This window comes from Ochotona curzoniae, unplaced genomic scaffold (genome assembly GCF_017591425.1).
Source record: "Ochotona curzoniae isolate NIBS_2020 unplaced genomic scaffold, NIBS_Ocur_1.0 contig_2210, whole genome shotgun sequence".
Lineage (NCBI taxonomy): Eukaryota > Metazoa > Chordata > Mammalia > Lagomorpha > Ochotonidae > Ochotona > Ochotona curzoniae.
Genome location: NW_024465369.1, coordinates 30,762,225 through 30,779,859, shown reverse-complemented (window position 1 = coordinate 30,779,859; position 17,635 = coordinate 30,762,225). Strand labels below are relative to the sequence as shown.

At 41.4% G+C, this 17,635-nt stretch overlaps 1 protein-coding gene across 1 annotated transcript; it reads left to right on the top strand.

Moving 5' to 3' along the window:
- Positions 1–4,384: 4,384 nt before the first annotated feature.
- SPC25 (SPC25 component of NDC80 kinetochore complex) lies at positions 4,385–17,030 on the top strand. The gene is made up of 6 exons (XM_040972081.1): positions 4,385–4,536; positions 4,636–4,701; positions 8,602–8,748; positions 9,913–10,017; positions 11,728–11,826; positions 16,701–17,030. The coding sequence occupies exons 1-6, from the start codon at positions 4,398–4,400 to the stop codon at positions 16,826–16,828; spliced, it is 684 nt and encodes a 227-aa protein (XP_040828015.1). The 5' UTR covers positions 4,385–4,397; the 3' UTR covers positions 16,829–17,030.
- The last annotated feature ends 605 nt before the right edge of the window (positions 17,031–17,635 follow it).

Genomic DNA, 17,635 nt, shown 5'->3' with positions numbered 1-17,635 from the left:
CTTCCTTCCTTCCTTCCTTCCATTATTCTCTCTTTCCTTCTTTTATATCCTCCCCCCTTTCCCTTAAAAGTTATGTGAAAAACTTCCTGAGACAAATAGAGCTTAAGACACACACACACACACACACACACACAGATCTTCTGTTTGCTGGTTCTCTCCCTGGATGATCACAACAGCCAGGGCCGGACCAGGCCAGAGCAGGAGCCAGGAGCTTCATCCAGGTTTTGCATGTGGATGTGGGGACTAAAACACCTGGATGACATCTTCCACTGATTTTCCCAGGCTATCAGCAAGAGCTAGATCAGATTTGGAGTACCCAGAAAATGAACTGGCTCTCAACCAGTATTGAGTCATTGGCTTTACTTATTGTGCCATATTGCTGGCCAGAGTTTGTTTCTTCTGGAGAAACTAACAAGGCTGGCAAGTGACTGTCCACTCCCTATGTCCTCGCATAGTTTCTTCCTCTGCCTTTCTATTTCCAAAGTTCCTGATAAAAACACCAGTTAGGTTGGACTAGGCTCACCAATGTGGCCTTATTTTAACTTATTCCCTCTTTAAAGACCGTACTTCCAAGTACAGTCACCAAGGGCTGGCATGATGACTTATCGAGCTAATCCTTTGATTGCAAGCACTGCATCCCATATGTCCCGGGTGCTGCACTCCTATCCGCTTCCCTGTGACCTTGGAAAGTAGTGTGGGATGGCCCAAATAATTGGGATCCTTCGCCTGTATAGGAGACCAGGAGGAAACTCATGGCTTTGGATCAGTTCAGTTCTGCCATTGTGACCATTTGGGGACTAAACCAGCAGATAGAAGATCCTTCTTCTGTCTCTACTTCTCTCTGCCTTGCTAATAAAAATTAAAAACAAAAAACAAAAAACCACAAACAATCCAAGTATAGTCATCCAAGGACAGAGATAGGCTTAGGCCAAACTCAACTCAATTTACAGGCATACTCTTAGCCAGATGTCTTTAGTCCCTGTGTAGCTCATATCCTGAACTGATTTATTTAGGGTCAGTGAACTTAAACTGTGTGCCGAATATTCATGCTTGTGAACATTTCTCAGAAGAAGGCCATGGTGTTAACTAGCTTCTCAATGGTGGTGAATCCTTGGCCCAGACAAATCAAATTCGTTGCAATTCCTTCCATTATTCAGAAATCTGTATCCCCCAAACCTTCGTTTTCCTATTTGCCTCAGAGATTTTTCCAGTATGCTAATTTTCCCAGCATGGTTTGTTCTTCTTAATAACAGTGTTTGTTTGTTTGCTAGCTTTTTCTTTTACTACTATCACCAGTCTCAAAAATCTTTAAGACTGTCATTTTGGGTTAGTTCTAGTAGTTGAATACACCCAGTTCTTTCCAGACTATTCTCATTCTGATACATTTAATTTCCCCTGAATTTTTGTTTATAGTAAATGCTACCTCAGGCCTCAGTGACCTGATTAATAGCAGAAGCATTAACCATTGCTTATACAGGAGACCCTTTGCTGCTATATCCAAATGTGTATGTGTGTGTGTGTGTGTGCCTGCGTGTAGTGGGAGATAGCACATTTAACAAAATCAGTGAGATCCACTTTGGGATGAATGTCCTGTTCAGTGACAATGTTATTAGGGCTTATATGAAACATGGAATTTACCTCCTTAACTTCTTGCTTCTTCCCATTGGCCTTCTTTTTCAGCATCTTCTTGGGCAGCTAGAGGAGAGACAATAAAATATATTCTTGTAATCCGATGAACCATTCATCACTGAATTACAGTGTTCACTATCATTCAACATCATTCTGAGATATTTGACATTAACTTGCATCACTTACGCAGTGGAAGAAATGCATTTTGGAGACATCGACATTTAATACCTCTTCATGGCTGCTATCTTTTAGCACAAACTTTATCTGCTTTCTAAGGCGTAAATTGCATTTGTGATCTCTTCAATGTCACCTTGCAATGTAAAATGGATTTATTTCAGACTGAATTTAGAGTAATGATGTTCAGGAAATAATTGCCTCCATTCTGGCTAGCATCCCAGGGATATTGTCATTCCATAACATCATTATTGTAAATGATCCATCAAGAGGTCCTCCAGGCACTCCCTCCAGTAGTCCTATCGTGTGCTTTTATCTGCAAGTGAGTGAACATGACATTCATAAATATTTCTAAAATCATGCTATGGTTTGAATAGGATGTGGCTCCCAAAGTCATGTGGACTTTGATCGCTAGAGTCACAGATTGGTGGTGTTAGCATTGTGGAAATTGCATCCAGTGATGATATTTGGGAAGTTGACACAGTGGAAGGTTCTTTTGACCCTTGGGAGTGGTTCTTGTGAGAGGATTGATTTTCAGTGCAAGTTGATCCCAGCTGCTTTCTTTGTTTACAGGCTCACCATGTGATCCTTCCTTCACTTGCCACTGCTATCCTCTGGCCTCCCCAGGCAGCCAAGCTGCAAATCTCCAAAACCATGAGACAAAATGAGCTTCCTTCCTATGTAAGCAGCCTGTGCTAAGTATTTAGTTAGAAAGGTAAAAAACTGACTTAAATCACCGAGAGACTCAACATTGCTACACTAAATAATGCCAGGCTAACTACTACGTGTAAAACAATATCCCTCAAACTTTAATGTGCATCCTAAGGGCTTGTTAACACACATATCATTGGGACTCTTTTCCACAATCTTTGATTTAGTAGGGATAGCATGCTACTTGAGATTTTCTTGCTTTCAATATATATTTATTTTGAAAGGCAGAGTCAAAGAGATAAAAGCAGAGAAAGACACACAGATCTTCCACCCATTGGTTCGCGCCTCATATGGCTGCAGCAGTCAGGGTAGTGTCAGGCCGAAGCCAGCAGCTTCATTTGGTTTCCTGGATTACAGGGACGCAAACGCATGGGCCATGCTTTGCTGCTTCCTCAGGTCTTTGGCAGGGAGCAGGATTGGAAGTGGAGCAGCCGGAACGTGAACTGGTGGCCCTATGGACTGTTGCATCACAGGCTTTATCCTTTGTTCCACAACATTGGCCCTGGGTGTTTCCATGTCTCCTCACAGATGCGCGGGATGTGTGGGGAATGCCACTTTGAGTGAGGCACTTCACTTTGGGTAGGAATCTGCCTTTTGAGAAGCATTGGTGCAAGACATGGATTCTTATGTGTACTGGAATGAAAGATAGGTTGTACCTGGGAGGTAATGGTCTAGACAGATAATTTCATAAGTAACAGATTGCTATACCACTAGAAGGGAACAGATGAAGTAAATGGGAAGGAGAAAAGACACATACAACTTCTAATCTTTGAAACTACGGACATTCTTGTGTCTTGGGACTCTCTAGATGGGTAGAATTTAGAAATGCAAAATATACGATTTAAGGAAAAAATGTATTCCAGAATATTATGCAGGTAATATTGTCACATTTAAACATACTGATGTAACATATTGCTTTTAAAAATCTAGAAAAGAAATCCCTATTTTTTAGCATTTGTGAGACAATTTAAACATCCAGAGTAATAGTTCAGCATCCATGTTGGTGCAGAAAGCTTTCTGTGAACTCGAACAACGGACTGCCTTGGGGCGGTCCTAGTTGAGAATGCGACTGTAGCTCGGAAAAGGACTACGAATCCCAGAATGCTCTTCTCCCATTTGTTCCCGCGAGAATCTTGGAATCACTTTCCGCCAATCCTTTCATAAGGAGCCTGTGCTACCAGCCAATCAGAAGGCGAAGGGCAGGCCGGAAGCAGGTGAATGGAGGCCCGCTGTGTTTGAAATCAAAGATTTGGCGCTGCCGCGGGAGCTGAGCGAAAGGTGGGCTGTCGGCTGGGGCGACGCGGGGTCGGTGAGAGCGGGCAGCGGGGCTCAGGACTGCCCCCCGAGGTGAGGGTCTTGCTGCTGGGCCAGGGGAACGCGGGCGTGCTGGCACCTGCTGCTGCTCGCCGGCCAGGCGGGGTGGATGGCGGCCTCTCGGGCTGGTGTCTGACCCTCCTGGAGGGGTGACTGGTGCCTGCCCTCGCTGGAGCCCTCACTCTCCTACTCGGTCGGCCTGTCCCCCTTCGGGTTCGGAGTTGGACAGAAGAGGCTGGGGAGAGGTTGCTTGGCTAGCGTTGGCCGTCACTCTAGAAGTCACCACTAGTGATTAAAAGCGGAGGGTGTCGTGTCGTTTCCCGGGTCATAGACTGCTACCAAGCGACCTGGATTCTTGCTGCCCGTGACCACAGTTGAGCCCGTGAGACCTGGTTTACCTCGAATAGCTAGAGTTAGAGAGGGTCGTTGCTAACTATTTCTCCCCAAGAACCCAAACTGCCAAAATACACCTGATTGGAATTCATGGTTGAACTCAGTAGCTCCTCCTTACAACTAAGGATGTGTTGCATGTTTGGTTTTTTGTTTTGTTTTTTAGCATTGTCGACATAATGGTAGAGGACGAACTGGCCCTGTTCGATAAAAGCATAAATGAATTTGGGAGCAAATTCAGAAGCTCCCTCAGTGACACGCCTTGTCAGATGGTGGGGCTGAGAGAGGCCTGCAAGGACTCCGTCAAGTTACTGACAGGTACCCGATGTTCATGGCTTAAAAACATGCCATGTTTACAGTTCTTGTTCTTTTTCTACTGTTCTTGCAGCTGAACTGAAACTTCCATTTGTCTTTCAGAAAAACTGTTTGTGAAGTTAAAGGAAGAAGAACGAATGGTTGAGATGTGCCTGGAATATAAAAACCGTACGTGAAAAATGGCAGCTCACCGAGTTCTCTTTTGGATTGGGCATGTTTATCATGAGATCACTCATACGGGTGCAGCAGTGCAGCTTGAGTTGTACGCACACTGTGCATACGCACGTTCGTCTGTGCAGCATCATCTTTATGTACCAGCCAGCTGAGGGAATGGCACCACTCAGGTTCTCCTCTTCCCCCACCTTCTGTAACTAACCTGGTCATAATTCTGTTTAGCATTGTTCTTGACTCTTAAATCATTTGATTTTGTTTGTGTTCCTTCTTTGTTTTTCATTCAGCATTATATCTATGAGATGTGTCAGTATTTTTTTTTTTAAATGCGTGTTTGTTTTCACATTGGAAGTCATAGCCTGGGGATGGGCAAGTTGGTGTTTCTCGGCTCTTTGGGTTTGGTCGGTCCTCCGATTCTTCCTCTACTTTTGCTGTTGTTACTGAAAATCCCCTTTCTGTCCTGCCCGCATTACCCATTCTGTGGCCCAGGAAGGCACGGCTTTCTTAGCCTGGGTATGTTATTTTGCTAGACTTGGTACACGTGTTTACTTTGTAAACTGGAAGGTTTCATGTCTTTTCACTGCTTCTTTCATTCCTTCTGTAACTGTAAGCAAAAAAGGAAAACCTCTTGCTTGCCTTAATGTGAGAATAACTGAGTTTGAGTTTGGTTTGTAGAATTATTAGGGATTAGGTAAATCACTGTGAAACTGACATTTTTTTTAATGTCAAAATGCTCTCTCAAAGATTGCCTGTCCTGCGAACTTATGCTCCAAGTGATGTGAGATGTGAAAGCACTATAAATGTTTTTTTTTGAACAGAAGTATAATTTGCCTGAGTTCAGTGAATGTTTGATTACTGCTGCCCTGTGTGGGGCTTCGTCTCACAATTTAGTGAAGTGTATACTGGGAAACCACAATTAAAATGCGTTTTCATAGTTGCTATAATAAGGGAATAGGTGCCATGTGGGTGCAGAATATTTAATAGCAAGCCTACCTAACACACACCCCGTGGCAGGCATTCTAGACATCTCTTGGGATGTATTGACTTCTTGAATCCTGGGTATAGATATTTGTGTTTATCTGACAGTTGGTACAAAGAGTGGATACAGCTTGTCCAAGGTCAGATGGCTGATAGTGACCAAAACACCTTTTGAACGTCTACACTGATTATACTACTTTTCCCTGGACACACATGGAGGTAGATTGGGCAAGTTTGTTGGATTTATTTCTGCATTCTGAGAAGAGGTACCAGCAGTTTGGAATGTGACAAAACTTGTGACAAACTCACAAGTTTACAATGAATTCTGGGATGGCTGGAGTCTGATGTGGATGGGGAATAGCAAGAAGGGGCTGGAAGATCTGGTTGGCCGGGAGATGGACATGACATGTTGTGCAAAGTTTAGGCTTGTTTTCAAAGGAGTTATTACAAGATTTTAACCAAAAAATTGCATTGGATTCATAAGTTGACAAAAGCATTCTGGCAGTATATCATGCCCAGTAGAGTAAGATAATGAGAAAGAGACTGTTTAAAGGGAAGGCTAGTGCAGTGTCCAAGCAGACCATCAAGATGGCTTGGGTCTATGCCAGGTCTGAGGATGAAGACCCCTGTCTGTTGACTTGACAGTGAGGGTGTGGCCTAGCATGATGTCCTCTGACACGGGATGCAGATGAGCAGTGGGGTGTTTAGTTAGTGAGGTATTAGAAGAGGACAAAAATGTTTTTAAAGGAGCTGGATTTATTTAACTGTTTGGCGCCTTGCAGGATGTAATATTTGGTAGGCTGTATACCTGTTTGGAAGCTAGCTGGGAAAGTAGTCTGTCTACCAGAGATCACAATGGGGTAATTGTTAGTGTATTTAATGGGTTGAAGTTGTGGAGAAATGTGTACAATGAAAGAGAAAGCCAAGGACTGTCGGGAGTTGTTCTGTGCTGAGGACTGTGTGTTGAACTCTAAAGATGCCAGCTTCTTCAGTCCTTTCTACAGTTCTCCAAAATGGGTATTACTGGTACTAGTCCCCATTTTAGTGTTGGGCTCAGAAATTGTGATTTGCTGCGGATCGTATTGACTGGAAGGCCGTTGCTCAGCTGTGTAAGTCTTTGAGCTCCTGCCCCGTACGTGGGAGACTTGGAAGGAGTTCCAGGTTCCTGGCCTCCTCCTGTGCCAGCGTTTGCTGTTGTGGCCCTGTGGTGAGTGAAACAGTAGATGAAACATCTCTCTCCCCTCTAACTGGCTTTCAAATAAAAACAGATAAATAAGTAAATAAATAAAATCTTTTTTAAAAAGTGAGGCATTTACTCTGGGAAAGTCCTGAAATTTGTCCATGATACAATTGTTGTTTTACCAGTCAGGCAGTTGAGGTTCATTGAGGTTAAAAAACTTGCCTTTGGGCCCGGCACGGTAGCCTAGCACGTAAATCCTCTCTTTGCATGTACCAGGATCCCATATGGGTGCCAATTCTAATCCTGGTGGCTCCGTTCCCTATCCAGTTCCCTGCTTGTGGCCTGGGAGAGCAGTAGAGGGCGGCCCCAAAACTTTGGGACCCTGCATCCATGTGGGAGACCCAGAAAAAGCTCCTGGCTCCTGGCTTTGGGTCAGCTGAGCTCCAGCCATGGCGGCCATTTGGAAAATGAACCAGTGGACAGATCTGTCTCTGCTCTCTGTATATTTGCCTTTCCAATAAAAATAAAAATCTTTTAAAAAGCATGGGTTAGCAAAAAGTGATTTTACAGTTATTAATGTTAGCAGACACAACTATTTTTTTATTTTACCAGTTTATGGGTGTTATTTATAAAAGCTATTGATTTTGGTACTACAATACAAATTTTCAATATTTTGAGTATTCTAGATAGATGGCTTTTTTTCTTTGCAAACAATGACAACTAGTTTTTCCCTTTCTGTAGTTTTACTGGATCTACATCTTGGGTTAGTTGAAAATTTTAAGAGAAAATAGCAGACACCCTTGTTTGATTCCTTGTACAAATCCTGTAGTGTTTCATTTTAAGAAAATTAGAGCACATTTGAAAGGTTTTGTTGTGTGACTATCATTTTGAAGAAATGTCTGCATTTCTGATTTAAGAATCAGTAGCAAGAGTGGGTGTTTGTTATATATAAAGTGCTTATTTATTTAAAGGTTTTCTGCAATACTTTGATGTTATATCCTTAACTATACACAGTCTGTTCTGAGCTGATTATTATGTTACTATTTTACTAAGTATTTTTGTACTTTTTAGAAAATATGTTTTCTGTAACAGAGCTGAGCTGATGCAGAGCCAGGAGCTTCTTCAAGGACTCCCCCAGGGGTAGCAGGTGCCCAGGTGCCTGGGCCGTCTGCTTTCCCAGGTGCATTAGCAGAAAGCTCGATTAGAAGTGGAGCAGCCAGCCAGCACTGCAGGTGGCAGCTTTACCACGCTAGGTTGGCCCCCACTTATGTCTTTTGGTAGAATTATTTTATGTTGTTGTAGGTAGAGGAATCACCTTTATTGGGTTTCAGTTTTCAGAATCTGCTCACTTCATAATATATGACTGTTGCCTATCCACCTTCTTTCCCTGCTATCCTTTTGTTATAATCCAAATACTTTATATAGCATTAGGATTAGGGATTTGCTTTTTCTTCAGAGCACCATGTAAGTCCATTTTCCAGAATCTAGTTGTGTCTGGTAGAAGGTCTAATTTGTGTACTTGAAGTGGCTGAACTTCTGGGTTTTTTAGTCTTTGATATTCTTATAGTAAAATTTCTGTCTCATTTTTGTTTTCAAAGACAGACAAAGAATATGTTAGAAATTTTTATGTCTTTTATAGTTTTGGATCATTATTTAATTTTATGGAAATGTTACCTATGCCTAGGTAAATGACAGAGTTAGACAAGTGTACTGTAGCTAATACCTTGTGCTTTTTACAGAGATCAACAGACAGAATAAGTTGATTCAAGAAAAAAAAGATAACTTGTTAAAATTGGTTGCTGAAGTGAAAGACAAAAAACAGAAATTAGAAGAACTTCAAGCAAATATCCAGGATCTTAAGGAAGAATATTCTAGGAAAAAGGAAAGTACGTTTTCAGTTATAAACATGTTTAAAGTATTATCCTAAATTTCAAAGTGAAGATGGTTCAGTTATGTGCATCTTGTTTGTTCAGTTCCTCCCTAAAAAGGACTAAAAGTACTTCAGGTTTAGCCAGCCTCGCTTGTCTGTAAGGTGCCAGTGAAGTGTAAGTGTGCTGCGTGTGGTTCCTTTCTCCCTTGTTTTACTTCAAATCCCCTGTATCTTGGTATCTGCTGTCCTCAGAGTAACGCTGAAATTGATTTGGGAGTTTAATCAAGCAGAGTGGGAGATGTGCCACTAAACGAGATTTGTCTTTATTCAACAAGCATCTCTCGGCCATTTATTTTCTGTCAGGATTTAATGTGAAATGTGTCCAAAAGTTCATGGAAAATGTGCATTACATCTTTTTCAGTTCTATTTTGCATGAACTTTTTGAAGTTTGCTCATAGGAGAGTTATGCACCATCATACTGAAAGAATTTTTATGGAAAACTTGTATATTCAAATGAGTACTTCATTGAGAAGGCCAGGCTCATTGTGGATCCCAGTTTAGTGCTGGTGCACACCCTGGGAAGCCGCAGGTCTGGACTCGGGGCGTTGGGTCCCTGCTGCCCAGTTAGGAGGCCCTGATAGAGTCCTCAACTCCTGGCAGTATTCCTTGGCCACCCTGGTCACTGAAGGCATTGATGAGTGAACTAACAGGTGGTTGATCTCTCTGCTTCTCTCCCTTTAATGGAGGTAAGTACATTAAAAAAATAATTAAGAAAATCCTAAGCTAACATATAATAAGGCTTACTTGTAATGAGAAACTGTTATGCTTTAAAGAAGCAGAATAGTTTCCCCATGAAGCAAGTAGATGCCTGTAGCTGTTTAGAACAGGTAAGATAGTGTAAGGAGAGTGGTTCTGCTCCTAGGGTGGATAGCTTTGCAAGTCTGTGGCCTGTTCGTGTTAGAATGTTGTAAAACAAAACTGACTTCTTCTCCCCATTCCCTCTTAATCCATTTTTTCTTCCACTTCAAATGAATAGAAAGCTAATCAGTGGAGGAAAACCCTGTATATATAAACATTCACAATGCTTGGCCTTATGTTCATAGTATCTCTAAGTTCTTAAATAATCATTGAGAGGTCATTGTTATTTGAAGTATGTGATACTATGTGTTTCTAATAATAGCCATCGCCACTGCTAACAAAGCAAATGAAGAGAGACTGAACACGCTACAGAAATCTGCCGACTTGTACAGAGATCGTCTTGGCCTGGAAATTCGAAAAATACATGGTAGGTGTGTTAATATCATGACGCTTTGGGACAGGAGTCCTGTGATTCCCCATAGTGAATCAGCAAGCCTTGGGCTGTCAGAGGGCCCCAAGACACGCCAGCCGTGCATGCGTGCGTGCATGCGTAAGGTCAGTGGTCTCAAGGAACAACAGGATACTCTTCCAGGTGTGAGACCTCCACCTGCCTTGTCTGACACTTAACTCCAGGTAGAAAGTATTAGAATTGAATGGAATTGGAGAATTTCCAGAGTTAACTGCTTAGTGTATAGAGGAACACCTCAACACATCTGATTACAGAAGTCCTGTGTTGATGGTTGAGTGCAAGAATGAGGAAAGCACTCGAAGTGCTTTAATTTTTTTTTCCCCTTAAGGACAAGAAGACCCAAATCAAACCCTTCACTTTGCTTTAATTGAGTATCTCAGAAATTACTTATTTGATGCAAGTGAAATTGTATATAAAATATTGGTTCTTTTGTATCAAATTTATTTCACTTAGGTTTATATTGTTAAGGTTCATCTATGTGGCTTATACTAGAACTTCATTTTTTTATGACTGAAAAATATTGTATTCATGGTGACATGCCACCCAATGATAGTTTCACCAACAGTACATATACAAATGTAGCCTTACAAAATTATAATGCTTAGTGACCCGGCAGCCCTGTTAGTTTGTGTAAGTATGCCTTTTATGGTGTTCACACAATAATAGTATTTGACACCTCACTGCTAAAAACACACTCCACAGTGGGTGGACACACCAGCCCCTCCTGTTGTTTTTATGTAGCCATCATCGTGGGTGTGAAATGACATCTCAGTGCAGTTTTTGTTTGTATTTTCCTAGTGATCAATTTTGTTGAGTATCTTTACTGTGCTTTATTGAACATCTGTGAATATTTGGAGAATTATGCTTTCAAATTCACATTCATCATTGAATTGGGTATTTTTTTTGATGTTCAATTGTAGGAGTTTTAAATTGTGTTCTGTGAGTTTAACCCATATTGGATGTATGGTTTACATATATTTTCAGTTGTGTGGATTATTTTTATTGTCCTGATAGTAGCCTTTGAAGGACTAGAGCTGTTAACCTTAATGAAGTTCAATTTATGTTTTTTTTTTTTTCATTTGTTTCCTTTGCTTTGTTGTCATATTTAAAATACCTTAGGGGTGGCCACTTGGTGCTGCAGTTGGCATGCTGCTTGGGATGCCATCGTTTCCCTGATCACAGCATCTTAGTGTGAGTCCTAGCTTTGCTCTGGATTCCACTTTCCTGGTGATGCACACCCTGGCAAGAAGCACATGGTGGTACAAGTGCTCAGGTCCCTGCCACCCGCCGGGGAGACCCCGAGGACTTTCCTGGCCCTCGGCTGCAGCCCTAGCTGTTGTGGGCATTTGGGAAGGAAAACAGGAAATTGCTACTCTCCATCGGCTTCTCTCTTAAACACACGTGCCCTGCCTCCCTCCCCTTTTATACACACACACACAAAAACACAAGGGCAAAAATAAAAATCAATTTAGTAAATAAATCAAGCAAGCAAACAAACGAGGATAAATTTTAAAGTAAATGTTTTTAAAGTAATCTGTAACTTCTACATTTGGAGATATTAAGTATTACGTACTTAGCAAGGCAGGTATTGATCACAGTGATAAGAAAACCTTTTTTCTGTTGAAAGTTATGCTACTAAAATGTCCTTAAATTAACTTTGTTTTTCAGGTGATAAATTGCAGTTTATTTTCACTAATATTGACCCTAAGCATCCTGAGAAGCCTTTTTTTTTTTCCCTGTGTCTGAATGAAGCAAGGGACTATGAAGGTGTGTATCTGTCTCTTACCTGATGTTTACTGTTAGGATCCAGTGTCACTGAATCAGAACATGAGATAGTTTGAAGGAAACAGGGCCGTAAGCTACTGCTTTCTTTTTCAGTCTTGCCTTTTGAGGTGACGTCTTCTCAGGTTGTGAGGATAGTGTTGATTTGTAGATAACATCTAGGAACCTTAATAACATCTCTGGAATGCCTATCGCTAAAATGCTTGGAAAGTATAAACCAAAAGTCCCTGCATTTTAAAAGGCATTAGAAGAGACAGAAACAAAGGGGGATTTTCCATCCATTATTCCTCCACATTGCTGCAGTGGAGTGGCTGGGCCTGAGCCATTCTATGAAGAGGGGCCAGGAAATCACTCTGTGTCTCGGGTAGCAAGAACACAACTCCTTAAATTATCATCAGCTACCTTCTAGAGTGCATTAGTCGGGAGCTGGAGTTGGAAGGGGAGGCCAGCAAGACTCAAACTCACTTGATACAGAGGTCCTAGGCAGTGTCTTAGCTGCTGCACCACATGTCTGCTGCAGTCACTGCATTTCATAAGCAATTTGACTTGGTCAGTTAGCATGCTGGAGAGCCAGAGGTGCATGTAGTGCTGGTAGGTGGGATGGTGTGTTTTCGAGGTGGAGTTGAGCCTTTTATTAGGTGGTGAGTGAGTGGGGGAAGGTGGTTCAACCACTGCAGCAGCACAACAGCTGTTTCCAACGTGGAAGGGTGCTTATTTCAGTGGCACAAGAGAATTTGGGAATGGGTTTTGCACACACTGTACTAATTGACAAAACCAAGGACCCCCAAAATATGCTATCATATTAGCATTTCTGAAGCCTTATGAAGATGATGTAGTTTGTAAAAGTACCACAAATAAAAATAAGGTACTTATTTCAGTGCTCTTATTTGTTTAGAAAACAAAGAACAAAATTGAAAATGCAGATGAAATAATTCAGACTTTTAATAACAATTTCTTGAGATTGGTTTATTTTTATTGGAAAGGCAGATTTACAGAAAGAGAAACTCATAATCTGCCACTGCAGAGGTTTTACTCCCCCCTGCAGGAGAGAAGGGAGGAGGTGGCAGGTGGTGGAGCAGGAGGCAGGGGTAGTGTTGGCAAAGGTGGGGCTTTAAGGTAGAAGAGGAGGTGAAGGGAGAGGCTTCTGAGGAGAATATGTCAGATGCAATGGCAGATAGGCTTTAGCAGTTGGCTTGTGCATGGTCTGCTACTACTGTAGTTTAGAAACTCGTTTTTTGAGCAAATCTTAAAAGATGTGATTTTTGTGACACTGCAGCTTAAGTGTCAGCTTAATTCAAAATGAATGCAAAAGGACAATTTCACTCAGAGAATGAACAGTGTTTTACAAGGCCTGGCACTCTGTGGGCACTTAATAAATAGGAGGGCCCTGTACAGTAGCTTAGTGGCTTAAGTCCTCACCTTGCACATGCTGGGATCTCAATATGGGCACTGTTTCAAATTCTGGCAGACCCGCTACCCATCCAGTGGCCTGGGAAAGCAGTCCAAGATGGCCCAAAAGCCTTGGGACCCTGCACCCCCATGGGAGACCCAGAAAAAACTCTTGGCTCCTGGCTTTTGATTTGCTCAGGTCCAACCTGAGTGCGGTCACTTGGGGAGTGAATCATCAGACGGATTATCTTCCTCTCCATTTCTCCTCTCTGTGTATCTGTTGTTCTAATAAAAATAAGTATGAATAAATCTGAAAGAAAATAAATAGACTGGAGTTTGCATTTGAAACAAAACAAAGCAAAAAAGAAACTAATTGCTTGTTACAATGTTGAGTTTGACACTCAAACTAGAATCCTGAGTGCAAATTTCTGCTAATGCAGATGCTGCGAGGCAATACTGGTGATTTAGATCATGTAGTTCCTGCCAGCCATGCAGGAGACATGGATTGAATTCCTGGCTTCGGGATTTGGTGTGGCTCAGAACCAGCCATTGGGGGCATTTGGGAAGTAAACCAGCCAGTCAGTCTAAGCTACCCCTTTGTATCTGTGCCTTTCAAATTAAAAAAAAAAAAAAAAGTAAATGAAAGCTAAAACTTTTATAAAGGATGTGGTTTGTTTCAACATAATCAAGGCAATATTTGACAAACCCACAGCTGGCATCAGATTGAAGGGGGAAAACTGGAAGTGTTTCCCCTTAGATCTGGAACCAGTCAGTGATTCTCACGCATGGTATTACTATTCAACATTTTTGGAATTTTTACCAGAGCCACTAGATAAAAAAGAGATCAAAGGGATACAGATGAGAACAGAAGTCAAATTCCCCTTGTTTGTAAATGACGTGATGTTACACATAGGGGAACCAAAAGGCTCTGCAAAGAGATTATTGGAACATCTAAGAGTTTGGTAAAATTCCAGGATATAAAATCAACATTTGAAAATTAGTAGTTGGTGTATGCACACAATGATGCCACGGCTGAAAATGAGGTTGTATGATCAGTCCCATTCACAATGGCTACCAAAAAAATGTAAATGCTTAGGGGTAAATTTAAGTAAGGATGTGGAAGGTCTCTGAAAATTATAAAACATTAAGGAAAGAAATAGAAGACACAGATAAATGGGAAAATCTTTCATGTTCATGAATTAGAATTAGTATCTTCAAAATGTCTAAAGCAAATTATATCTTTAATGTAATCGTAATCAGAGTACCAAAGACTTTCTCAGACCTGGAAAAGACTCCAGCCTCCTAATGTGTGTATTAGAACTCACCTAAGCAGATAATTTAAAACTCAAATGCAAAATCATCAGGATATTACAATTTATTTTAACCTAGAATAATTAAAGGCTCACATCCTGAAAATGCCACATATTTTAATTTTATTTAAAATTCAAATGCAAAATGAGGATATTGCAATTTATTTTAACCTTGAATGATTAAGAAATTCTCACCCTGAAAAATGCCACATATTAATGATGTTGGTTAATTTTATTCTTCCAATATCCTTATGTAATGCTTGATTGATTGGAATTCATTAAATTATTCACAGGACATTACATTTGTGCTTTCATATTACAGCATTTTTAGCTTAACAGATTCTTGGGTCAATTGCTGATTTGTGTCCTGTTGATTCCATTCCTGTTCTTAATTTAGATTTTGGTAATCAATTCATATTCAGATGTTTAGTTTTTTTCTCTTGTTGGAAAGGCACATTTACAGAGAAAAGGAGACACAGATGAAAAGATTTTTCATCCACTGTGATAAGTGGCAACAACAGCTGGAGGTGAGCTGATCTGAAGCCAGGAGCCATGAGCCTTTTCTGGGTCTCATGTGGGTTCAGGGTCCCATGGTTTGGGCCGTCTTGTGCTGCTTTTCCAGGAGCTGGATGGAGAGTGGAGCAGCTGGGACATGAGTCGGTGCCCATTTGGGATCCTGGTGCTGGAAGGGGGAGAATGAGCCAGCTGAGCCATTGTACCAGGCCCTAGATTTTATTTTTGACACATTTATTTTATTTGTTTGAAAAGCAAAGTAAGAGAGAGAGAGAGAGAGTCAAAGAGATCTTCTATCTGCTACTTTACTCCCCAAATGACTATAATGGTTGAGATTAGGCTGGGTCCAAAGCCGGAAGCCAGGAGCTTTTTCTGAGTGTTCCATTTGTGAGGACTTGGGCCATTCTTCACTGCTTCCCCAGGCACATGAGCAGGGAACTGGACTGGAAATAGAGCAGCCAGAACTTGAACTGGTACCCACATGGGATCCTGGTGATGTAGACAGTGACTTCCTGCTTTGCCACAGTGCTGACCCCCAAGTGCTAACCACAATTTAGAGCACTTGTTACCTCCCTTTTGGTTTTCTCTAATTTTTTCAGTTGGTTGGTAAGTTCTGCATGTAGCACTCCAGCGATAGCAACCGTTTTTTTTTTTTTTTTTCCATAATATTTTATTCATTTATTTTAATTTGATTGAAAAACAAAACCACATTCATTCTCCAAATGCCTGTGACCACCACATTTGATAGGAATTCAGTCCAGGTTTCCCACGTGGATGGCAGGAACTTGGCTGCTCCTGCTGCTTGCTTCTCAGCAGGAAGCTGGAATCAAGAGCAAAACTGTTACTAAGCTAGGCACTCCCAGATCAGAGGCAGGTGCCCCAATCAGCCTAGCCATCAGATGAAACACCTGCCCTGCCACCACCTCTTTTAGTTTGGTCATAAAGAGAGGGAGAGACAGAGTCTGAACTGGCTCACTCCCCAAATAGCTGCAGTGGTCAGGACTGAACCAGGCCAAAGCCTGGAACTTCATCGGACTCTCCCATATGGTTTCAGAGGCCCAGTTACTTGGGTCATCTTTCGCTGCTTTCCCAGCTGGAATGTGCAGTAGTCAGCAAAGGAGCCAGCACCCATGTGTGATGCTATGTAACAGGCAGGTGTGTGACCTCAGTGCTGTCCTCCACTAACACATTTTTAATGACTCCCTTTCCTGTGAAAACTTTAGATTTTTTCCCCCCCATAATGGGAAGTTATTGTGGCTTGACATTGCAAGTTCTTTTTTCAGTCTGGTAGCTAGAAACTGGAAGTCACTGAAGTAAAATTTTTGCTGAAGAAAATGACTTGTCAGTACTGAAAGAGGTTCGGTATTTAAAGCCAAGTGTCTGAGGATATTGGGAAGTGGCATTGTGCTTTACTTGGTTCTTCCGACCCTAGTGCCATCTGTTTCAATGTGAAGCAAGATTGTACTATTTATGATATGACTTCTTAGAGGTTAAAGGAAAGGTCTGGAATATAGTGAGCATTTGAAAATTAAGTATATCATATTCTTCTTTGTGCATTTCATTAAAATAGAATTGATATTGAAATCTGGTGTGATCCTCCAGAACAAAAGAACCTCCTTCAGATTGTTTCCGTTTTTTCTCTTCCAGTGTCAGATAGTGTACCTCATCTTGAGTGCCTCGCCGAGTTTCAGGAGAACGTGAGGAAGACCAACAATTTTTCAGCTTTTCTTGCTAATGTTCGGAAAGCTTTTACTGCAATGGTTTATACTGGATAAGTAAACAATGCAGTTTGGTGTTTTCCTATCATGTATTTCTTTTCAAAAAGAATTCTTATCTGCTCATCTGTTGTCTGCCTATGATCTGGGGGTTTCGTGATATTTTTCTGTGGTATGCAGGTAACCAAAATGTATCACCCTGGAACGAACCACTTTGTCATAAATATATTTGAAGTGAAGAAGAAAGCAAATCAGAAAAGTTTGCTGCCTTCCCCTGGTTCGCCTAAAGCAGGACATAGATTTGTGAATGTATTCTTCCCCACCTCCCTCCGCCACACACACACACACACACACACTATATACTCCTCTCTCTCAACAGGGAGAAGTTCTCCAGCTCAGCCGTGGCTCCCAAAAGTTCTGCAGACCTGTTCTTCCCTGTATATCTACCTTCTACAATCTCCCCCTTACGGGAGCCTGAGACAGCTTTCTGTTGTGTTGTCACTTTCCCTAATGACACATTATCCCTTGTTGAATTCGTGCTGGAAGCCACTGCTCTGAATTGCCTTTCTTTGAGGTTTCCATGCATTTGTGCCATGCATTGCCTCTGCTAACTGGCTGCCATTGCTCTTGTTTTTATTTTTTTCTATGAAAAATAGTTGTTTAATAGGTCACGAAAGTCATTTCTTTGTATATTATGGCTTACCTATGTAAAAGATAACTCTGTATTCCCAGTTTCTATTTATAGAACATGTGTTTCCATTTTTATTAATAAAATTTATGCAAGCTCTAGACTATTGTTTCCCACTTGTATTTTTAAGCCACTGTGTCAGTTTTGATTGGCATACTTACAGAATTGAAAACTTGGGT

Excerpts from the sequence above, each read along its gene's own strand:
- SPC25 (XM_040972081.1), top strand. The coding sequence starts at position 4,398 with ATGGTAGAGGACGAACTGGCCCTGTTCGATAAAAGCATAAATGAATTT. Across the intron at positions 4,702-8,601 it reads GTGCCTGGAATATAAAAACC|AGATCAACAGACAGAATAAG; the intron begins GTACGTGAAAAA and ends TGCTTTTTACAG. Across the intron at positions 8,749-9,912 it reads ATATTCTAGGAAAAAGGAAA|CCATCGCCACTGCTAACAAA; the intron begins GTACGTTTTCAG and ends TTCTAATAATAG.